Source organism: Astatotilapia calliptera, chromosome 13 (genome assembly GCF_964374335.1).
Source record: "Astatotilapia calliptera chromosome 13, fAstCal68.1, whole genome shotgun sequence".
Taxonomy (NCBI): Eukaryota; Metazoa; Chordata; class Actinopteri; order Cichliformes; family Cichlidae; genus Astatotilapia; species Astatotilapia calliptera.
In genome coordinates, this window is record NC_137434.1 from 16,066,632 (window position 1) to 16,089,370 (window position 22,739).

At 39.2% G+C, this 22,739-nt stretch overlaps 1 protein-coding gene across 1 annotated transcript in view; it reads left to right on the forward strand.

The window, feature by feature from the left end:
• loxl4 (lysyl oxidase-like 4) overlaps nt 1–22,524 on the forward strand; it is a 24,963-nt gene extending 2,439 nt beyond the window's left edge. Inside the window, exons 3-15 of the mRNA XM_026191022.2 lie at nt 941–1,257; nt 1,338–1,552; nt 8,147–8,185; nt 8,375–8,588; nt 8,678–8,855; nt 13,873–14,027; nt 14,121–14,288; nt 14,646–14,808; nt 14,887–15,130; nt 15,978–16,093; nt 16,423–16,559; nt 19,785–19,896; nt 19,984–22,524. Of these exons, the coding sequence (XP_026046807.1) occupies nt 941–1,257; nt 1,338–1,552; nt 8,147–8,185; nt 8,375–8,588; nt 8,678–8,855; nt 13,873–14,027; nt 14,121–14,288; nt 14,646–14,808; nt 14,887–15,130; nt 15,978–16,093; nt 16,423–16,559; nt 19,785–19,896; nt 19,984–20,054 (2,129 nt within the window). The 3' untranslated portion in view covers nt 20,055–22,524. The remainder of the gene's footprint in view (nt 1–940; nt 1,258–1,337; nt 1,553–8,146; nt 8,186–8,374; nt 8,589–8,677; nt 8,856–13,872; nt 14,028–14,120; nt 14,289–14,645; nt 14,809–14,886; nt 15,131–15,977; nt 16,094–16,422; nt 16,560–19,784; nt 19,897–19,983) is intronic.
• Nucleotides 22,525–22,739: the final 215 nt, after the last annotated feature.

Genomic DNA, 22,739 nt, shown 5'->3' on the forward strand with positions numbered 1-22,739 from the left:
GACATATATATTTCAAAGCTCTTTCTTGAATGGGACAGTAAGTTCAGTGTACTCAAATGCCCTCCACACCTCACCAGATCCCAATCCAACAGAGTACCACTGGTATGTGGTTGAACAAGAGATTCTCATAAAGGATGCACAGCCGACAAATCTGCAGCAGCTGTATGATGCTATCATGTCAATATGGACCAAAATCTTTGGAGAATATTTCCAGCACTTTGTAGAAACTATGCCACTAAGAATTAAGACTGTTTTTAGGGGAAAAGTCAGTCCAACCTGGTGCTAGCAAGGAAGAATAGAATAGAGAGCAAAGGTGTACAAAGTCAAAGGAGCTTGCACAGACACAAAGGTGTACAAAGTAACTGGTGGGTATAGCTTAAGATTTATTGGAGTGGCAGGCAGCCACTAACCTGTCTACTCCAAAACTTCCACAGTACAGTGTGCTTGGCTCACAACTGTATGGCTTCATGAAAAGGCAGCCAATTAAGACATTCAAAATAACTAACATCATAAAGTGACAAAGATAACTCGTTGTGGGATTGGAATCTACATCTCGTTAAGGTTGCCTGGCAGGCCGGCAGAGCAAATATATGGGCCGAAAAAGGGCATTTGTTTTAGAATAATGACAGCATTTGCTTGCCAGAGTTGTGCAACACTTGCCATGGTTTATGGACATTCTTTACTGCTGCTTTTAAATCCAAATTAAAGAGTTGAGTGGATTCGGGGAGCAGGATCTACAGCAGTCTTCCTTGTAAAATACTATGTATCTACTGCTAAACATGCCACTAAGGTGCAACCCTAAATCAGTGTAGCACTAAAAATCAAGGGTTAGGTATTTAAGAAGTGATTCTGGCTGATGTTTAGATGCATCGGCCAGTCTGTTACTTGATCAATGAAAATCAGAGTGAATCAGGTTTTGCATCGTTTATTCTTTTTCAAGGCCCAATATGGATGGATAATGTACGCTGTGACGGCTCAGAGAAGTCCTTGAAGGACTGCAAACACAACGGTTGGGGAGTGAATGACTGCAAACACTCTGAAGATTTGGGGGTTGTGTGCACCCCTGAGCGTAGGGCGGTGAGTCAGCCAGCCAGCAGAGCCCACACCACTGCTCCAAGGCCTAATGGTAATACTGCACCTCAATGGCAGGGGCTTGTGGACACCCGCGGGCAACCAGGGTATGGATATTATGGAAATGGACATCCATATGAGGTTCCCAGGTTCCAAAGGCCCCATCATCATCACCACCACTATCAGGTACAACAGTTAATGTTTGGCTAATTACTGCATTATTTGTAGAAAAATATGTAACAGTAGTGACATTTGTATTCCCTAAGAGGCAAAGTAAGGTGCGAATTGAGGAGGTCCGTCTTCGCCCCATCCTCATGTCTACAAAGAAGAAGAGCCTTATGACAGAGGGTGTGGTGGAAGTGAAGCATGCTGGGAGATGGAGACAAGTTTGCGACAAGGGCTGGAGTCTCAATAGCAGCCGGGTTGTGTGTGGGATGCTTGGCTTTCCAGAGGCTACTCAGCACAATGTGAGAACATATAAGTAAGTATGAATCTTTCTCACTAGCTGCACTGACAGCAATACAATCCACTTTTATGAGGCCAGGTCATTAGATTGCAAAACACTGGGCTGTTGACTGTAGTTCAGAAGGGCAACATGCTATGCCATTCATCTGACTGTTAAATGACTACAAACACATTGTGAAGAATGGATAAAAAACAACAAAGCAGCAGCAGCATCACTGCAGTTAGAGGTCTTGCTTTGGGCTTATCTTCCTCCCCCAGCCACCGCTTTCCCATGTCCCTCAACCCCCCCCTTCTTTCCTCAGCCTCAGGATGATGATAAAGGGGATCCCTTACTCCTCTCTACTGCCCTTTCTCTACCCCTCTCTCTAGGCAAATCACCTCTGCACACCTCATTGCCTCTCACTCCCTTTCTCCTTCTGATACCATCTTCAGCCTGCAGCTCACAGACAAACAGCTCTACTTTAACTTTTAGATTCCAATGCAGAGGTGCAATATCACTGCTGATTGTGCTCTTAACTGTCCCATCGATACAATGTGTGAGACAGAGGTCGCTTTTGGAGAGCAGGATGATGGTATGTGTAGAGTGACTTTCTGGCAGGAGAATCTCTGTGGGCTTAAGTAAGCCATGCTTTTCTTTACTTTTACATGCCACCACAGAAAAAGCATGTGTGACTTGCTGGCAGTGTGCCAATTACTTTTTTCCTATGTTTCCCAGCACTGAAAGTTTGGTACATCTACAAAAAACAATGCATCTTTTAGTGCATTACTTTAGAAGCATGGAAACCTCTGCATTCATTTGTGTTTAATTTCATTCAAGTAATGGTACAAGAACACTTTATAAATACAGCTCACACTAAAACTAGGAAAATATCACAGAGCTCTGAAAATAACTTTTAAAAGGATAAGTAAAAAACACAGTGCTGTTGTCTCACAGCAAGTAGGGATAGGAATGAATCCACTGGCCAGCTGGGGCCTCCCTGTCTGGAGTTTGCATGTTGTGCCTGCATAGACTGCGGTTACTCTGGCAGTCCAAAAGCCATAGGTGTGAATGTGAATGGTTGTCTGCCCTGTGTGTTTGTTAGCTCTGCGATACACTGGAAATCTCTCCTGTGTGTACTTCGCTCTATGGCAGCTGGGAAAGGCTCCAGGGCCCCTGCGACCCTTAAATGGAGTTGTTGTTGAGAAAATGGATGATGGGCTGGGGATTGTGTTTCTTTATTACTGAGAAACAGAAAAGAACAACTTCTCAATGTGTTCTTTGCTACTTTTTATGTCATGACAGTGCTTAAGCTTTTCATTTTACTCAGTTTGATTGTTCAGTCAATGAAAGAAAAAAAAAAACACAGACAAATGAAGATAGTTGTTGCAGTTTTATGTTAGTTTGGCAGACACAGTTTTTAAGCCAGGTAACAAAGTACCCTGCTGCACAGGCATGAATAATGAATGATGTTGACCTCATCTCATTGACTTTTAGCATGAAGGAATTTAACTTAAAAACCATACTTAAAATATGGTTAAGGTTCAGTATAAGCATGTGCTTACTGCAATTGTCCCAATGAGCATGTATCTTTTTGCCCCTTTGGCCCGCATCCTCTTTGTTGAAAAAAAAAAAACCAAACCCTCAGCAGTGGTTTTTGGGACTCTTTATATTGTAAACCACGGGAGGACCACACATTAGCAGAGGATTATTGTGGAAGATGGATCCAGGTGGATCTTGCTTGTGGAAACCTGCCATCTATAGATGATTCCCAGTTTAGCTGTTCCGTCCCTCTACTGGCTCAGGTTACTCTGACTCAACTGGTGACAAAATCTGCTGTAGGTACTACAACCCTCATGCTTCTGAAATGCTGTAACTGTTAAAGGGAAGTTGATTTGTTTTATAGACTTTTCTGAGTTTTTATTGACTTGACAAACTATTGGAGTGCAGCCACTCTGAAAGTATTTCTGCATTGCCCTTGAATTATGCCATCTCTGTTGAACTTGTGTGTTATTGGGAACACAGTGAAGCTATAACCTGATTCTACTGTTGGAGGAGGCGATCGTATGGCATCATATCTTCAGTAATAAAAGTCCCTCCGAATAAGCTGTTGTTTAACAGCCGAGCCCGACTCTACACGGTCTGTACAGGATCATTTATTAGAGCACAGCTTCACCGCATTGCAGGTGTGGTGCTTTTCATGCATCTACTTGATTTTCTTATGCAGTATAGATTCACAGTACAGGTACAAAACACTGAAAATGTGTAGTGCAGGTTCTTGTTTAGGGGAATTAGATGGATAGATTTGTATGGTTCGAATAGAGGTGATTTGGCTGCTTACCAGGAAGATTGATATGCCAGTGGAGGGCAGGGCTGTTATAGCTTGAAGGGCTTTTATTGACATCTTCAGGGGGATATGCTCACTGTCTTTTTTTAATGTTGTTTTTAAATCCTCTAAGGTCAAGTAAAAGGAACTTAAATAACAGGACTTGTCCTGCTGTTTTAGCATCTGACCAAAGCCACAACAAAGTGCACAATACTGTTTATCTTAATGTTCAGCAAAAAGTACTGTAAGCCAATATCTTGAATTCTTTTATTGCATGTATAAATTATAAGGCTCTGTCATGGAAGTGGCTGTGATACATCTGGGTTTGTCTTTCTTGGGTATGACCAGGGGTTTTGCTAAAGCCTCAGGCACTATATTAGTCTGAACCATGATGATGTGTTTGTTTCCAAATCTGTACCTGTTTTCTGTCTCCACAGAAGCATGTTTGTTCCCTCTTTAACATGTGTTTTTGACTTCAGGCTGTTTCAGATACATTTGCTGGAATGCCTTTGTTCGAAGTCACATAAGCAAGTTGTTCAACAGACTTGGTTTCTAAAATCTGAATGTGTTAAATGTGAGGTTACAAAATAACAACCAGAAGAATACAGCAAAAATGTTCATTCTGTTTCAGACTGGGATTAGGGATAAATGTAAGGTTGCACTTTTGACTTGACTTAAATTGCCACTTTGTACTCTAATTACAATCATGATAGCCAAAAGAGTCATAGAAAAACAATTTGGTAATTTGGTTGTTAAGCGTTCATGTAACTTCTTTCACTTTCCAAAAAAGCATAGGCTTGTACTGCACGGTTTGAACAAAGCCAAGCTTTCTTTCCAAGTTTTTCTGTCCATTCTTAGAAATTCCAGACCCTGCCATGACTCTTCCTGTGTCACTTGGATGAAATTCTGAAGATGCTATAATTACAAGTTGGTCAGGACCAAAGCTCTCAGGGATTCTGCTGAGGGTGAAAAAACACCCCCAATTATAGCCGTGTGTGAGAGAGAGTGAGACGAAGATGGCGAGGATGGAGGCAGAGAGTAACAAGAGAAGAGCGGATGGAGAGAAAGACAGAGAGCAGCAGTCAGACGAGCCAGATTTTCGCTTGCTCGTGTGAAATATAGCCAATTACAGCTGCAGTTTGCAGCGCTGCCTGCTGTGTCAGCAGCTGTCTGTCTTCCTCTGTCACCGTAGTGATTTGGGGACTTAACTGGGGACTTTATGTTTAATTATGTTTCAGTTAAAATTTTCTTATGACGAACGTATCATTTTCAGGCTTTTGGGTGACATTTTCTTTGACCAAATTTGGTTTTCCTGTCTGATGTCTGTATGATCTTCTTCAGTGTTCTTCCCTCTAATTTATTTTCCCATCTTTTTATTTCTGTGTGCATGCCAGTGGCTATTTTGTGGCTTGGAACAGACTGTGAAAGGTGGTTTTTAAAAAGGACTTGAATCATAGGCATTTGTATCACTTCACTTGGGCCTAGCAACTGTTTCACAAGCAAGATTTTCTACCATAGCCACTCAAAGTAGGTTAAAAATGTTCTTTAATTTCTTATATTGGTTTATATAATTCTCTTTATATTATTTATTTTTAATTATAATAATTGCATCCATTTCTATTCTGTGTAATTCTACTTGAAATCTTTTTTTCACTTTTCTTTGGTGTCTACTTTAAGGTAGATCTTTGCTGAAAAAATGGATGTAAGCAAGTCTGATTATTATTATTTATTTATTTATTTTGCCAATACTGGTTTTTAAAATTTATCTGAGGTAAAACAAAATGTCATTTATATATAATTCTGTTGTAACGTAGCATCAGAAGATGTAGAAATGACCTAATATCACTGCTGAGCAGTGTAAAGCTGATAAAACCCAAACAGTGATGTAATGCATGTCTTTTTTAACAAGCAGGTGTAGACTCCCTATCATTATCTTCATTTCTTTTCCACAACATGTGCTGGACACACTATTTGGCTGATGAATGCTGTTGAGGTGAAAAACAAGTGAATACTGGGGTTGTCTATTCAGATAGCTCAGATATACTTTCATACAGCTCCTATCCCCTCATATTTTAGTTACATTGCATTATTTCTTTTTATATATTTAATGTATTTATGGCTTTCATTGTGCTTGATTTTAGCATGGCAAACAGTGCTGTAATCCCGTTAAATAAAATACCCAAAGGTATCATTTATAGTCTAAGTAGTAGTCCTGTTGGCTTCTGAAGAGGGTAAATGGTTAGCTGATTTGTCTGTGGTGAGGTCACAAACAAGTCACAGACATGTTTGCCTCATATGAAAATGAGTGTGTAGCTGTTCCTCGCTGTCTATCTTATGGTACTATAAAGCCACATGGTAGACACATTTAAATGTTTTACAAGTGTAATTCAAGAGACTGTAAAGTTTAAGTGTTAAATTTTAATGCAATTTAGTCCAAGTTACAGTAAGATGCATGACAATATATAGGGCTTTATTTTAAGCTATGCACATTAGTTAAAACAATGGCTTCATGGGGTTTTGTTCGATATATTTTTCATGTAGTTATGTATCAGGGCAGGGCTATTTATGCAACTGATCTTTTACAGATGTTCGTTTTTGCATTTATGCTTCAAATGGGCCATAGAAAAGGACTGGTTTAAGATTTGAGATATATCTGTGAATTTCAAAACGTATGTTGAATGATTCCTGAAATAAAAACATGTTATTAATACTGAAATACTTTTTGAAGGATTGTTTATATTTTTAGGTCTCATTGCCTACTTACTACTTATAGCTTTAGGAAACAAGTTATTATGTGATTCTGGAAAGTGTAAAATCAGCAGCCCATGACTTTACTCAACCATCAGCATAACATCATGTCACTGACAACGACTTTCTTCATTCCTCAGTTTGTTTGCTTTTTTAATGGTTTGTCTCTTACAACTTTCCTGGAATGTCCTGAGTTTCATGTCCGAAATAAAAATATTGACCTGCCTTAACTTTCATACAAATATGCCTAGATCTTCGATGTGTTTGTTTCTTTAAATGGGAACACCACTCAAATCAGAACTGGATTGTTTTTCATATATATTGATATTGATACTGTGTGTGTGTATTGCCACTGTACAGGGTGGTTTGATGAAAGCCAGTACATGCTGGAGCCCAACAAATAGGTCTTTTTTCCTGACTGAAGAACATTAATCTTACTTTAATAATAACTTAAGCCACTTGTCCAGACTTATAAAATAAAAATGTCACTGTGATTGTGCCATGTATATTCTTGAGTGTTTTGGTGTAATTGATGTGAATGTTGGTAATGGTGTATGCAGTTTGCAGTGGTTGGAGGATGTCCTGGTATGATCTGTTTGGCATGTGTGCATTGTGTGTCTGCCAAAAGAACAGACGGCTTTCCTCTCCACCGCTCTCCCAATTCAGCCAGCCTAGTTGGAACATAAATCTCTGTTTCGATCTTACAGTTCTTGGACATTCAGCGTCGGGGAGTGCCAGAGGTTTTATTTGTATATCGTGCCTGGTTAAAGCCTGTTTTTTAAGAAATGTTCTTCTTCACAGACACTGTATGGCATGCTTTCCCTCCCCCTAGTGTGGTTTTGGAGATTAACAGCATAGATCAGAATATCTCATTTTTCATTTGTTTTTTTGTTGTTTCTTTAATCTCTTTATAGCTCACATCTTGGTGTCTTTGCGTAAATCTCAGCTAAGCAGCATTGCTTGTTCCGAAAGTCAGAAAGTCTGGGTTAGTTTATTTAATGTAAAAGTGTGTAATTTAGATAAAAATTACCCTGAACATTTTTGTTGAACACATATTTATGTTGGTGGGTACAGAACATACTATTACACAGGCTCTAAACATAAACAGAGTACACTTGGGAAATAGCAAACAGCCCACATTCAGGAAAGAAATACATCATACTGAATATATACAGAGAGATGAAAAGTGAGGTTCCTGAAAAAGGACAAGGATTGTACTAAACTGTACTAGTCATTACTATCAATATATCTAACTTTACACTCACCACAAAGCCACAGCTAAATTTGTTCCTGATTTATGTGCAGAAGTTATATTTGCAGCTGCACGGTTCATTTCAAGTAACCCAGTAAGGCTACTTTTCTAGTAAAAATGAAGTTGGTGTTTTAAGTGTTTGCTACTGCTCTCTGTGCTGAAAACACTTTTAAGTGATTGGATTAGATAGAAACAAAAACCAGCAGATGATATTCAAATTGGTCCAGGTGTGTGTGAGTGTTTGTGTTTGCAACCTCAGAAAACAGACAGTCCTGATCATGTCTGTTTCTGTTCTGTTCTTTTACAGGAAAATATGGGATACCAAGGTTGAAGATCCTTCAACAAGGTAATAAAAATGACCCTTTTCACCCTTTGTTTCTTATCTACAAATGTGCAATTTTATAACAACATTCCTGTATTAACTATACAGGAATTACTACTACTTAATATCATTAAGAAACACTAACAAATTAAAACCAAATTGTTAGTATCTTTAAGAATATGTTACCTACAATTTACTTTCTGTTCTTTGCAGACTGAGTCTCATGGCAAAAAAGAAAGGATTTTGGGTAGAGAAAGTTCATTGTATAGGCACTGAGAACAGTCTCTCAGAGTGCCATGCTCAGCTGTCAATCCCCCGTAGTCCTACCCCTTGTAAAAATGGGAGACATGCAGTGGTCAAGTGTGTACCAGGACCTCAGTTTGCTCGCATCTCTTCAGGAAGACCTCAAGCGCCCTATCCAGTTGTGGTAAGGTTAAGAATTTGTATCTACATTTGCACAATCATGTAGTTTTCTTAGTAAACTGATTTTTATTCTCCCTTTGTTGCCGTATACAGCCTGTTCGTCTCAAGGTGGGCCCCAGACTGGGAGAGGGGCGTGTGGAGGTGCTCCGTGATGGAAAATGGGGGACTATCGTAGATCACTTGTGGGACAGAACAGCAGCCAGTGTTGTGTGCAGGGAACTGGGCTTTGGTACTGCCAAAGATGCGCTGCATGGAGCCTTTATGGGTCAAGGTAAGACTAGAAATTGCTGTTGCCCAAAGCACAGACTTTCATTAAACATTCTGGAAAACTCCACATTTAATGAATTCATTCTGCCTGTATAATTTGGATGCTTGAATGTGTTTCTCATGCGTCATGGTATTCCAGAGAAGACAGGGAGACTTTTCAGCCTTTTGCTTATCTTTTGTTTACCATAGACGCCGCACCCGTCTGCTCTGACTGATCAGATAATGTGTGGGCATGTGTGTTTGTCTGTCTGTGTATGTTGCCTTGTGAAGCTGCAAATGTGTTGATTGCAGTATCTCCAGCTGTGATTATGTGAGTCTTGTGCCAGGACTTCCAGCTGCCCAAACAGCATATGCATGTGTGTGTAGACAAACACTCACTCACAAAATGAAATACTATAAGCCATAGTAGTTTATATTAGTATTTGATACTAAAGCCAGAGACATAATCTTGCTAGATTCAAGCAAGCTTTTCATTCACTTACTGAGAGCTGTGGTCTTTTTGCTTTAATTTCAAATGTCCAGCTTTGATGACACACACAGACGCAGTCAGTACCCAGCTGCACCAGTGGTGACCCCACCCTTACGAGATGTGAGAACAGCTTCCCCATGCCACATGGTAGGGAGTAGTCTCTAATCTTGCTGATGGAGATTAAATGTGGGATGATGTTCTACTGGTCTAGCTGTTCAGTTGATCACAAAAAGCATATTTTTATGTCTTTTATGTGTTTTTACCCGATTACCTCTTGAACTGGCATTTGTGTTACCTTAAAGAACTAAAATCAGCTTTTTTTTGGCTTTCCTCAGATTCAGTTGCATTAGTTTGCGTACACATTGTTTTCTGGTTTTAATCAGTTATTTGGCCAGGCTTCAAAGTCATATGTTTAGAATAGACAGAGGTGTATAATTTGTCAGTTTTCTATCTCGGTGGAGTTTCGTTTATTTAACCACAATGTTACAATGTTTTTTACTGGGATTCACTTCACCTGGTTCTCCTATTCATTGCACGCATACACAAATACACAGGTAGAGAGAAACTATTGCAATCATAACTGACAGAAAAACACAGTAGCTGAAAATCTTTAATTAGGTTTAAAAAATAAAAATGCCTCAGAATTGGTAGATGTATTCTTCTTACATTTGTTATATTTTACTTCTGTGAGTTGGTTTCTATAATTGGTGATTCACTCATACACTTGCAACCCTGTTTTTTTGTGGCTATGCATTGACCAGAGCAGAAAGCTTTACGATGGGATATTATCTTGACCTTCAGATTTGCTCTTTTAGTGTCATGATCCTGGGTCCTTTTGACCCAGCGTTTTGTGTTTTCTCTTCGCGATTTTGGTTCTGTTCTTCCTCTGGTTAGTGTTTACTCTGTTCTGCCCGTGTGTTCCTGTATCTAGTCCGCGTTTCTTAGTTTGTGTCCTTTCATGTGTAAGTTCCTGTTTTATTGTGAAGGTCTGTGTCTTATGTGAGTGTTTTCAGTTTGCCTCCCTAGTCTCGTCATGTTAATTACTCCCAGCTGTGTCCCCACCTGTATGTAATCCCCCTGTGTTCTCTGAGTGTATTTAAGTTGTGTCTTCTGTCATAGTAGTTGCTGGTTCGTCTGTGTTGTTTCCCCTCGGTCTCCCTGTATGTATTTCCCCGGACCTCCCTGCACCGTCATTCTTGGTTTGTGTTGTTAGTTTACCCAGTTTAGGTTTCAGTTTCATGTTCCTAGCGCCTTTGTTGTTTGCATTTTTGTTGTTAATAAACACTCACCTGCACCAGAGCTGCCGCCTTTTGGTCCTATATATATTCCACACGGCTTGCCCCCGCAAACCGTGACATTTAGAGACGTAAATAGGTGGAAATTTTATTCTAGAGGCCGCACAATGCATTGCACTGGCATTTCATCAGCAAAGTATTATAACTGCTTTGCCTCTAGACTTTTAAAATCTTTTAAAAAATGCAAATACAAAATGTCAGTTAACCATGTCACTTAAGTTAGTTACAATCAAAGAATACTGCTTTATGTGGATAACGTTGGAGCACTGATAATATAATGTCACTGATTTCTTGAAACTCTGCAGTCATTTGAAAATAGCAGAAGTGATACACGATAGTATAGTACAATTACACTCCGCTGTCCACTATATTAACCTCAAATAAAGTATATCCAATATGTACCAGGCTGCTACAGACAAACCATGCTTCTTTTATATGCATCAGACCAGCTGGCTGCGCCTTGTTTAGCTCACTTGGCGGTTTTAGAACAATAGCAGTGATATGATCTGCTAAGAGTGAATTTGGAAAGCGTCATGCCGCCAGTCCTAAAGTACTCAATATTCAAAGCTCTCTCAGATTCAGCTTGTCATTTTTATTACCTGATTTCCCTGGTGCTCAGAGGACATATGCATACTGGGCTAAATGTCATTTGAAAAGGCCTAGTTAGACTCATAGATGGAATAAACTCTCACAGGAGCAACACATCAATGTAAATTTGTGTAAAAAGTGTTTACTTTTGCCAACTTGCCTATACCTATACATCTTTAACGCACACAAAAAAAAGATTCCTCATCATTTCTGTCGTATCTTTTTGCCAACAGGACCCCACAGAAGAGCATGACTTTATCACATTTGATCATCATAAATAATGTGATAAAGGCTGTGGTCGAGTTGACTGGTTGATTACAGAGTGAAGTGCACCAGTCAGATGTTCTGCCTCTGAATGTGGCCTCCCTTATCAGATTTGTTGAAACGCTTGCTTGCACGTATTAAATGGCCTTTATAGTATACAGACATAGAATATCCCAGCTGGATTAGTGAGATGCCATCTTCTAACTAACCTTGAAATCCAGATGTCAACATAAATATGAAAAATAATACATGCCGATCTCGGTGCAAGTTTGCTTGTGCCATTTAATTTCAAATAAGCAAGCAAATCTGTGCAGAAATTTAAATGACTGTTGCATTTTACAGGGGAAAAAAGTCTTTTGGCAGGGAGAGAGAGAGAGAGAGACATTCCATGGAAAGAAAAACATTACACACATTTAACTGTTCCTAAAATTGAGTTTAATTTCAGAGAGGACAAGAACAGGGTTTCCCTTGTAACCACTAACCAACTATTTGCGCTATTCTCAACAAGAATGTAACTGATATTATGCTCTTTCCGTCCTCAAAAGTCAATTTTCTAATCTCTTCAAATGATCTTTGGCATATCCCAGTCATAATTACATATCAACCTTGCTCTTTCTTGTATAGACTAAATTTAAGATACCACATTTATATTATGTCTCATTATTGCTCTCATAGATGTATCCACTCTACAACCTAGATATTTTATGCTTGTGTTCATGTTTTAATTATTCGGCAGAATATAAGAGAAGAAAGGTTCTCTTCAGACTCCACCCGCAAACTCTTTAACTCCCATCATCATTACATTTATCATCATCATCATCAGTGAGTTAAATTACAGGGACAATGTTTCTATTTCCTTTCTTAACCAACATTGTTATTTTTGCTGTGTAATTTTACCCGTGAAGTACGTACATATCCAGCCATTTTGATGCAATAGGGGAGATTAGGACTTGGTCTCATTTAACCTAAGCACTGCAGCTGTAAAAACTGTGACAGCTCAGCTGATTCTGGTGTAGAAAAGTAGTAATTTGTTGTTAGAGCTTGATCAGTCATGTGATTGTGTTGTTAATAATTAATACATACAATCAATAACGAATTTACAGTTGTGTGTGTTTAAGTTTGTGTATGTGTGTGTGCTGGCACGCAAATGTGTCTTTTGAGGATGCAGTATTTTTGTTACTTGTTGGCTCTAATGATGATGGTGATGATGGTGCCTGTTGTTGTTTAGATAAAGTTGTGCTTTATCTTAAATTTAGATGATTAGAGATCTTTAGTCTGATTATAATTGATGATCCTTAACCAGTTTTGTTTCCCCTCTTACACTTGGTGCCGTACACCCAGTGTATAATGTTTGTGTACTATAGTCTACACAGTGGGAACACAAAGAGTTTAGTAACACTCTCAGTGGTTGTGTGTATTTGTGTGTATGCAGAGTGCATGTGGCTTTCCTGGAATTTATTTTAAGCTTTTGTGGATTTCCCAAACTAAGGCTTAAATAGATCTTGTCACTGTTCGTTTTGCTTTAAATTGTCCCCCTGTGTTTGTCTTCATATGTTAAACAGTGGGATTTTGGCTCTAGTTTGCGGCATTTACCATGCAGATAGAGGTAGAAGTGGTTTAGATATGTCCTTTTCATCCATATGAACCCACGCATGGTGACCAGTATGGAAGAAGGCCTACAATCTACCAAAACCAACACAGAGACGTATTTGGTTGGGCTGCAATCTGGTCCCAACTATCTTCTTTTACGCCCTTTTTCTTGGTTTTGTTTTTCCCATAGTTTTTGTGGTTTGGTTGTGTTTATTTCAATGCTACTTTATTTCTCAGTTTACAGTTTGTGCCATAGTTTGTTGATATCCTGTCATCGTTATCACACCAGCTATTTCCCTAAGAACTTTTGCATTTTCCTATGTTGTTTAAAGATTATCTGGGTTTAAATAGCAAACAAATCCTTGTCTGAATCCTTTACAATGCTGACATAGCTTTTGCTTTTTTGCTCACCCAAGGTGGTGGACTACACACAATGTAGTAGTCGTTGTTGTTCGTAAATCAAAAGAATGGTGGTAATGAGGTGTGACAGATGCCCAAAGTAGATGTTGGTTGTGCTGCTGCTTGGCTTGCAGAAGCATTTTGTCATGACTGATAGGAACTTTTCATTGTTGGTTTGATGCTAACATAGAGGAAGCTTTTCATATGAAAGGAATAGTGAGCCTCGGTTTTATGTGTTTGCGCTCTTTTGCATGACAGAGTCTCGTAATGCCATTGCATCTGTGGTGGGTGGCCTCAGACAGTCACAAGGGATATTGCCCTTCAGTTATGCCCATGCTCTTTGGGTTTTCATTTGTTCCCACTTTTTTGATGCATCATTTTTTTTTAATCTAATAAATCTCCTCCTTTCTATGCAGGTACAGGGCCCATCCATATGAACAATGTTCAGTGTACTGGGCTGGAACACTCTATTCTAGACTGCTACTTCCAGGAAGTCCAACCATGGACATTCAAACACAGCCAGGATGCCTCAGTACGCTGCAACGTTCCTAAAACAGGCACAGAAAAGACGGTATGAAATCTACACCATCACAGTTCATGAGCTTATGAGCTTTCACTTATAACACACCATCCACTTAATTCTTTTAATTCAATGGATTTCAAGGTGCGGCTTGCTGGTGGTAGAGTCCCATCAGAAGGCCGTGTAGAGGTGTTGATGGAGGTTGGGGGTCGTAAACGCTGGGGCTCTGTCTGTAGTGAGAACTGGGGCATAACCGAGGCCATGGTGGTATGCAGACAGCTGGGCCTGGGCTTTGCTGCCAGTGCTCATCAGGTAACTATCCCCTTGACAAACATAACAAGTTATTTTGATCTCTTTTTATAGTGCAACCAACTTTTGCCAAAGTATTGTCATCAGTATCTGAAATGTTCTAAAAGGACAACGAAGCACTCCCACTTCTAACCCAATTAGTTTAATTTTGAAAATGTCAGAGTAAAGTGGTCAGAGCCATCTTTCCTCTAAGATTTATCAAAATCTAATCTGCAGTGTCTTAAGGTATTGATGAGAAATAAATGAACACGTAGAGACCAATCCATAGTCACAGCCCCTTCATTAACTTCAACAATGACTGGGAAATGATGACTATGATACAATTTATTGATAGAAAACTCTACACCCTTCTTTTGACAGGAAACCTGGTACTGGCCTGGCGACCCCAGTGTCAACGATGTGATTCTCAGCGGAACTCACTGCGTCGGGACAGAGCTTTCAATTCAACAGTGTCGTCGTAACAACCATATCCATTGTCCTCGTGGAGGTGGAGCAAAGGCTGCTGGGGTCAGCTGTTCTGACAGTAAGTTGCAGTTTTTACCTGTAGTCTTCCCTTCTCGTTCAGTTTGAATCTTAAGATAATCTGTTACACCTGCTTCAGCGGCACCTGACCTTGTTGTGGATGCCCAGCTGGTCCAGGAGACAGCCTACCTGGAAGACCGTCCTCTCCATCTTCTGACCTGTGCCAATGAAGAGAACTGTCTGTCATCATCTGCTGCCAGGATGAACTGGCCTTATGGCCACCGACGCCTGCTGAGGTTCTCCTCCCGCATCATGAATTTGGGTCGTTCTGATTTCAGACCCAAAGCATCGAAAGAGAGCTGGACATGGCACCAGTGTCACAGGTATATTATCCCTGAAAAGAGGTAAAGAGAAGTGTAAAATTGCTTTACTGTTTAGGAGTGTGGGTTGACGGAGTGGAAAAAAACTTTAAAATACTGATGTAGGATGTTGTGGTTGCCCTTATGGTCACTCTGAGTGTTTTGGGTTTTCACGAGCTGTCAGAAATATTCAGGCAAAAGCATGTTCTTTATTCCACATATGAATGTGGAGTAATGCTCCTTACACACTGAGTAATTAAAGGTATATTTATTTTAATTGCATTCAATTGCAACCAGGGAAAAAAAACATACTGATGTGTGATCTCATTCCCGTGGACACGGCAGGAAGCGTGCAATATGGCCAATAGACATAAGCGCCTTTGTCCATCACTAGGTCTCAGTTTCTTTTCAGTAGGAACAGAGCACTTTCAAACCTGTCAGGATAAGCGAAGAGGGTGGCATACTGTGCTGACTGCGTGAGATGTCCCAAATCACGAACCCTTCTACAGCGCGTGTTTGTGGAAATGATGGTTGCAATCGTCTGGCTACCACAGGTTAGGTGTAATACAAAGGACCGTGCAGCCTACGTGCAGTCAAGTCTGCCTCAGTTTATTACAACATATCAGAGCTATGGATGTGCGTTTCAAAGCCTGCCATTCATTTAGAATGAATAAACATTTCAACCAAGCCAGAACTAAAATAAGCTTCTGTGAGAGGTGTTACGGTGACACCCTCTCTCATGTTCAAGCAGTGAGGTCATAAGGATATAAGCCATAGGGAGCTAGTGTTCAGTAAGTGTAAATGCACACACTCAGACATGCAGACACACACATACACGCTCTCACCTGGACTTTCCCATCTGTCGTCACAGGCACTACCACAGCATTGAGGTGTTCACGCATTACGACCTGCTGACTCTGAATGGCACGAGGGTTGCAGAGGGACACAAGGCCAGTTTCTGTCTGGAGGACACATATTGCCCTGATGGTAATTTTCAGCACAATTCAGCCCTCCTTCCAAAAAAACCCATAATGTTTCCCATTAGTGACAGAAAATTAATATCAATATTTCAGCTACAGCTATTCAGATTTTTACTTTGTGGTTAATGTATTAGATCGCCGCTGTTGTTGTTTGTTCACTCTCCATTTACTTGTTATATCATGGATGAAATAGCTCATATGAAAAAGCCCATTGTTCATACAGTATGCAGTCCAGTACAATTCAGAAAGCTAAAGGCTCTTAAAAATAACAGGGAGTGCCAAGCATTAAATGAGCTTTGATGTTGTGATTGATAATGTTGCTGATATGTATTTTAGGCCTCCAGAAACGCTTTTCCTGTTATAACATGGGTGATCAAGGCATCTCTGTGGGCTGCTGGGATACATATCGCCATGATATCGACTGTCAGTGGGTTGACGTGACTGATGTACGGCCAGGAGACTACATATTCCAGGTCAGAAGTTTATATTTGTCACCTTTTCTTTTTCCAATGTGGGAAAATCTTATTGCCAGAAAAATGAAATATAAGTAACTTTGCTTTTCAGAAAACACTTTAAAGTAAAGGGAAATAGGCTTATTCTGTTAGAAAAGTAGGTCTGTTTGGTTAAAATGCAACTACTGTCAGCACAAACTGCAGACTTCTAAGTTATCTCAACAACCTTCTTGTGACTGGTGGAGAATTAATCTGCTGAAAGATCTGCATATAACAATGATATTTTTACACATATACTTTTGTTCTGATTAAACAAACATGATACTGTATAATATGCCCTTTAATGAGCTTCTGTTTTCAAAGCTAAGCTAAGTGATTGTTGGCTGCATTATGTATGGCATACATTTAGAGTACTGTGCACAAATCTTAATCAACCTTCATTTTGTAAACTTATTTTGCAAAGTGGTCTTGAGCAATAGTTCTCTAGCCTTTCTGAAAGTCTTTTTCTTTGGACTTTGAGTGCTTTTTCCACTCACTTTCAGGTGATTATATCTTTAGGCACTTTGTCTCTAGCAGGCTGTTTCAAAAGCACATATATGTTCCAATGTCATTTGTTGAATCTATGTAAAATGCCAATGATAACAAAATGTCACAGGCATAAAATAATAATTTTGCGCAAACAAGGTGATTCCTAAAAACGTATTAGCTGAAAACTTGATCCACCTTGCAGTACTATCTGGAAAGCATCTGATTGGAAACAGCTTCATTTTTCAGCATGGCAATGATCTCAAACACACTGCCAATGCAGTAAAAGTATACCTGGATAGAAAAACACATGATGGAACAGATCTCAGACCTCAAAATTATCTAAATAGTGTGAGATCATCTGTACAGTTAATGGAACAAAAGGCAGCTACCCTGCAAAGATGAGCTTTGAATGTCTTTCAAGAAGCCTGGAGAACAGAGACTACTTAAAGAAATGATAAGAAAGCTTGCCTAAGAGAATTCAGGCTGTGTTGAAGAAAAAAGGTGCTCATACCAAACATTGTACAACCTATGCTTTTACTTTGTATGCTTTATTTTGGACACTTTAATACGTTGCTGCACCTATTTCCCATTTTCCTAACAGAATACAAAGAAAATGGTTGGCTTAGGACTTTTGAATAGTATTTTATGAGTGCAGTATTAATGTTCTCCTCTAATTTCCAGAAAAAAATCACATTTATTTCTTAAAATGTTCAACTGGTTCGTCAAGATCAGAGATCCTTTTATTAAGAGAGGTTCACAGGCTTTAAAGGTGGATTTCCTCATGGCTGGTTGTGGTTTCTGTCTATTTCAGTAAAACCTACTAACCTTCTTCTAAACAGTCACCACCTTAACCATTCATGTGTCTCTCATTTCTTTGTCGACTGAAGTCATTGTGGCTGCCAGTCTAAAACACATCAAGGACTCCATATCTCATTATCTTCCTTTTTCAGTACAGACCTCTGATCTACCAGTCTTCAGATCTGAGCATGCTCCCAATTACCTTCTCGATGTGGTAGACTGGTTACAGTATAGCTCACTGTTTGATAATTATTGCTGTTACTCAGTTTGTCTGAGAGGTTGCACTAGGTCTTTGTAATTAACACTGTTCTGCTGTCTGTTTAGGAAGAGTTCATTTAATTTTGGCATGATTGATGTGTCATACTCATATATAAAGGCATTTGTTAACTGTATGTATTTTGAGTAAGATGAGTGGGCGTAATTAAGTGGCGCACTGCTGTAGCATAGTATGGAGGCAAATAAAGACCAATACATGATAGAACAGGCAGAAATTGAGTTATATCAAATGACAGGAAGAGACAGGAAACGATGAAAGTGCAAAGGTCATCATGAAAGGGTATGAACCAATTTTAACTGAGAGAAACGAGAAAGTAAAACCTGTGAAGGAGTTTTTCACTGAGGCTGCAGAATTGGAAAAATACAAACATCTCTTATAGCAGTGCTCCTCTGTGCTGTGTTCTTTCATTTATCTAGTAAAGTGCAGATGATGCCTGACTACAGATCGCAGGCTGTACAGGAGGATTTAGCAGGCCTGCCCTTGAACCACCCAGTGCTAATGAAACACACAATTTACCCAAATTAACTAGTGCCTCCCTTTAGTCAAACAGCACCTAGTTCCCTTCTTCCATTAGGAACGGCTAATTTACCACCAAGGAATTTCTCCTGCCCTGTTTTTATTTTTATAGCTACTTTCTCACTGAGCAACGCACTCTGTCACCGAACCAATCTTCTGCAAAAGCCTCATACACTCTGGTCCAACACTGTAATTTACACTGAAAAATTAAGAGAGTTTTTCTGCATTCACTGTGTTTTTAAGATGGTTTCTCCCTTTTTTTAGTATAGTTAGCCTTCTTGCTTGCTTTAAGCAGTTTGTAACCTGTACTTAAAGTGGGTGCAGCAGTTTGCAGAGCAACCATTACAGTAAATGGCGTCTCAGTATTATCACCAGACCAGATTAGGAGAATGGTTGTATCAGCAGTTACAGAGTTGCTCTGCAAATGACAGACTAGGCTATTAGTAGAGTGTATGGCAACATTCAGAATAAGACTAATTTCAGACACATAAACATTCTTATGCATAACTATTCTTTTGCAAAAGACTTCAATTTCAGGCTAATTTCAGGCCCTTGTTGTGCACTCCAATGTCAGCATGAGGAGCAGAGAAGATTTCCCTTGCAGACACTTTGGGCACCTGTAAATTTCCAGAGCTTCTTACATGGCCAGTTGCCATAATTTGTGTAAACTGTTAAATCTTTTTGTACAAGATGTAAAAGCAAGAAACAATAGAATTCCTGTGGTCAAACAGTATATTTTGTGCTTTGCATAACAAAAGCATTTTACTGCCCCATGTTATTCAGTGTATATATTCAGCTGTAGACTACCAGCTTTAGGTTCATGTGAAAGTACCACATAGTGTATTTATCCTTACAATAGTAATACTGTATGGAAAAGTCATCCAACTTTTTATAGATGAGAAACAGACTGACTATAAAAACAATACCAGCTACGAGTGCAGTTTAATAACAGGCCCTCAATTTTAAATCCAACTGCTCTTTATTTAAACTGCTTTCCCATGTGTGGGGAGAAGAGACTTGTTCCTTCCTTAGCCACGAACATGGTCTACTGAGGATACTTTACTAGACTAAAGTGTGCGCCCTGTTTCCTAATAAATAACGTCCTATATTATCGTTTTATTTTGCAGGTGGAAGTCAACCCCTCACTGGACATGGCTGAGTCTGACTTTATGAACAATGTTATGAGATGTCGGTGCAAATATGATGGCCACAGAGCTTACATGTATGGATGCCATGCAGGTGAGGATACTAAAAATCTTTCTGTTTTTTTCACATTGCCGTAAGTTTCAGCTCTCACCTCTTATTAATGATGTTGTTCCTTTACAGGTGATGCATATAGTGCAGAAACTGAAGACCTGTTTGAGCATCAGAGGCAAATCACCAACAACTTTCTGTAGCCTGTCCCAGGTTCCAGGAGGAGGCCTTCTCATGTGGCCCAGGGACCACTAAGGTTGGGTTTACGTTGATGGCATCAGGCTCTTTGGATATTAGGACCCACAATAATATGTAAAACTGTGCCTGCTCATCTCCTTGCAAGATGTGGAAATAATAATACACAAAGGCGGCCATTGCAGAGACACTACTCAACTCACCGACTACAAGAGTTGGGAGGTTAAAGATGGTCGACATGTTTTTTACTCTAGTTAAGTAAGATTTTTGTTATTATAACTACAATATTTTTTGTGAATGTGGACTACTAGTAACTTAAATTAGATTTTAAAAACACATACACATGAAAGACCTTCATGTCACTGTAACTAACCTGCCACAAAGACAACAGGGATGCCGATGCTGTAAGGAAATGACACTTTCCCCCAATATAGAAACTTGGGATTGGATCATTTGTAATACTTGTGTTATTGGTGCTCTTTAACAATACTGTATGTCATTATATTAACCTCAGTATATTTCAGGTGAACGGTACATTCTGGGTAGTTTTCCTTTCAGATTATTTTTACTTTGGTTTAAAGAAAAATCAGCATTTTACAGAAGTGTAGCTGTCCCTCTCATCTAGAGTAGATGTCAGATTATTTTTGTGGAACAAAGCACTTTATCTTTTAAACATCAGTATTCTAGTTTTGTCCCCACTCTTGTTTCATTAACCATTAAGAATTTTATCGTTTCATATTTACATGTCAAAAAGTGAAATACAAAGGGGTTTTTTCATATTCAATGTGTTATTTATGCTATACATTATTACTTTATTTATTCATGAAATTGACACCTAAACAACATTCTTAGTCAAGACGTTGTTAGCTAGAATCTATATAAAATGTTTTGCTGTTTTTCTGGACCAGTGGATAAATCATTTATACAGTTGTTAAAGTATTTGGTATTTGAATGACCCCATAATACAGCTGAATAATTGTAGATATATTTTATTATATTAGTAAAACAACTGTAATGGTAAAGTGTTTTTTTTCCCTCTTCCACCCTCTCTGATGGGAGAGAAAACTGATGTGACAAGACCACAGCATTGGGGCAGGCAAGAAGGCAGGCTGGGTTTTGAGAGCATATAAAAAGCCTTTTAATTGCATACGTTCGGTTAGACTTACTGTTAAGGTTAACATTCGGGGTATAGCAAAGACATTACAAAGAAACGCTATGGAGTAGTTACTTAAAAGGGACAAATTTGTGTTTATGTGTTTACATAGGCTACAAGAAAAAGATTTTCTCAGAGATTTGGCAAGTGAGGGAAAGAGAGGATGGAAAAGAAAAGGAGAAAGACAGAAAGGGATCAGGGTTTGGAGAAAGACTCAAGCAGACATACAGTTTTACTACCAAATCTGTGTTTTTTTGTAGGCAGCCATACAGCAACCACAAGCTGGCATTTTCAGCTCTCCTACGAGAACAACATGTTTGTCTGGGAGAAAAAAATGGAATAAAATATCCTGTTCATGTTTCAACACTGGCCTTGTTTGTGCTTACAGAAGGCCTGGTAAAACGTACTGTATATTGTACACTTTTGCTGAATCTCTTAGCACAGCAAACAATAATACAACATTTTCTTTACAACGTGGAACACGTGTTAATGATGTTATTTACCCATTAATGTGTTTGATGTGTTTGGCTTACTGGCTTAGTGGTTAAACCCATTAAGATGGTTTTCTAATGGACAGATTCCAGGACATGTTGTGGAAGAGACACGTCACTCATAAAGACAGCTTCAGACTTAATTAATTTCTTCAGCAGATTGGCGTAATCCAGGACTCTTTTTTTTCCTTGACAAAGAAGGCCCTTTACAGCTCTGTAATCATGCATGCCCAGCTAAACAAAGAGATTTTTGGGGGGGAAAGTCTAAATTTCCTGTTTGCTGATGCTTTTCTGTTGTTTTGTGCTTATGTACAGTGTATTTTGACATATTACGGCCTTTTTCTGTGTTATTTAACATTATATGCCACTCCATAGCTTAAGTGGCTGTATATTCATCATATTACTGTATTGTTTTCTACGGCCAGTTGTGCTTTAATTCTGTCTTTTAAGCTGAGAGTGTGATCTACGTGGTGCTTATCTACAAAGCTGTACTCTCAGGGATTTTGACCTCATCTAAAAACTAAAAAACATGATGTGATTAAGTTTGCCTTTAGCTGTGATGCATACCTTATGACACCAAATAAACTGGATCTGTTTTGTTTTTGTTTTTTCTAATTTTATTTTTGTCAACACTCTTACAAAATGTAATCTGTACCCACATGTTTATCTTGCAGGTAAAATTTAAGGTATGAAGGTGATAAGCTTTGTTACGTCTTTCCTTGAGGAAAGTTAGATAGACACTGTCTGAGTCAGAGCCACATTTCAGTTAAAGAACAAATCGCAATCCATTCATCCATCATAACTGTGAATCAATAAAACTTCATCACATACAAAGTTGTCCTCTGTTTTCTGCCTCCTCCTTGCATGATGTTGCAGAATATGGTAAATGGCCTGTATTTATATAGCGCTTTACTAGTCCCTAAGGACCCCAAAGCGCTTTACATATCCAGTCATCCACCCATTCACACACACATTCACACACTGGTGATGGCAAGCTACATTGTAGCCACAGCCACCCTGGGGCGCACTGACAGAGGCGAGGCTGCCGG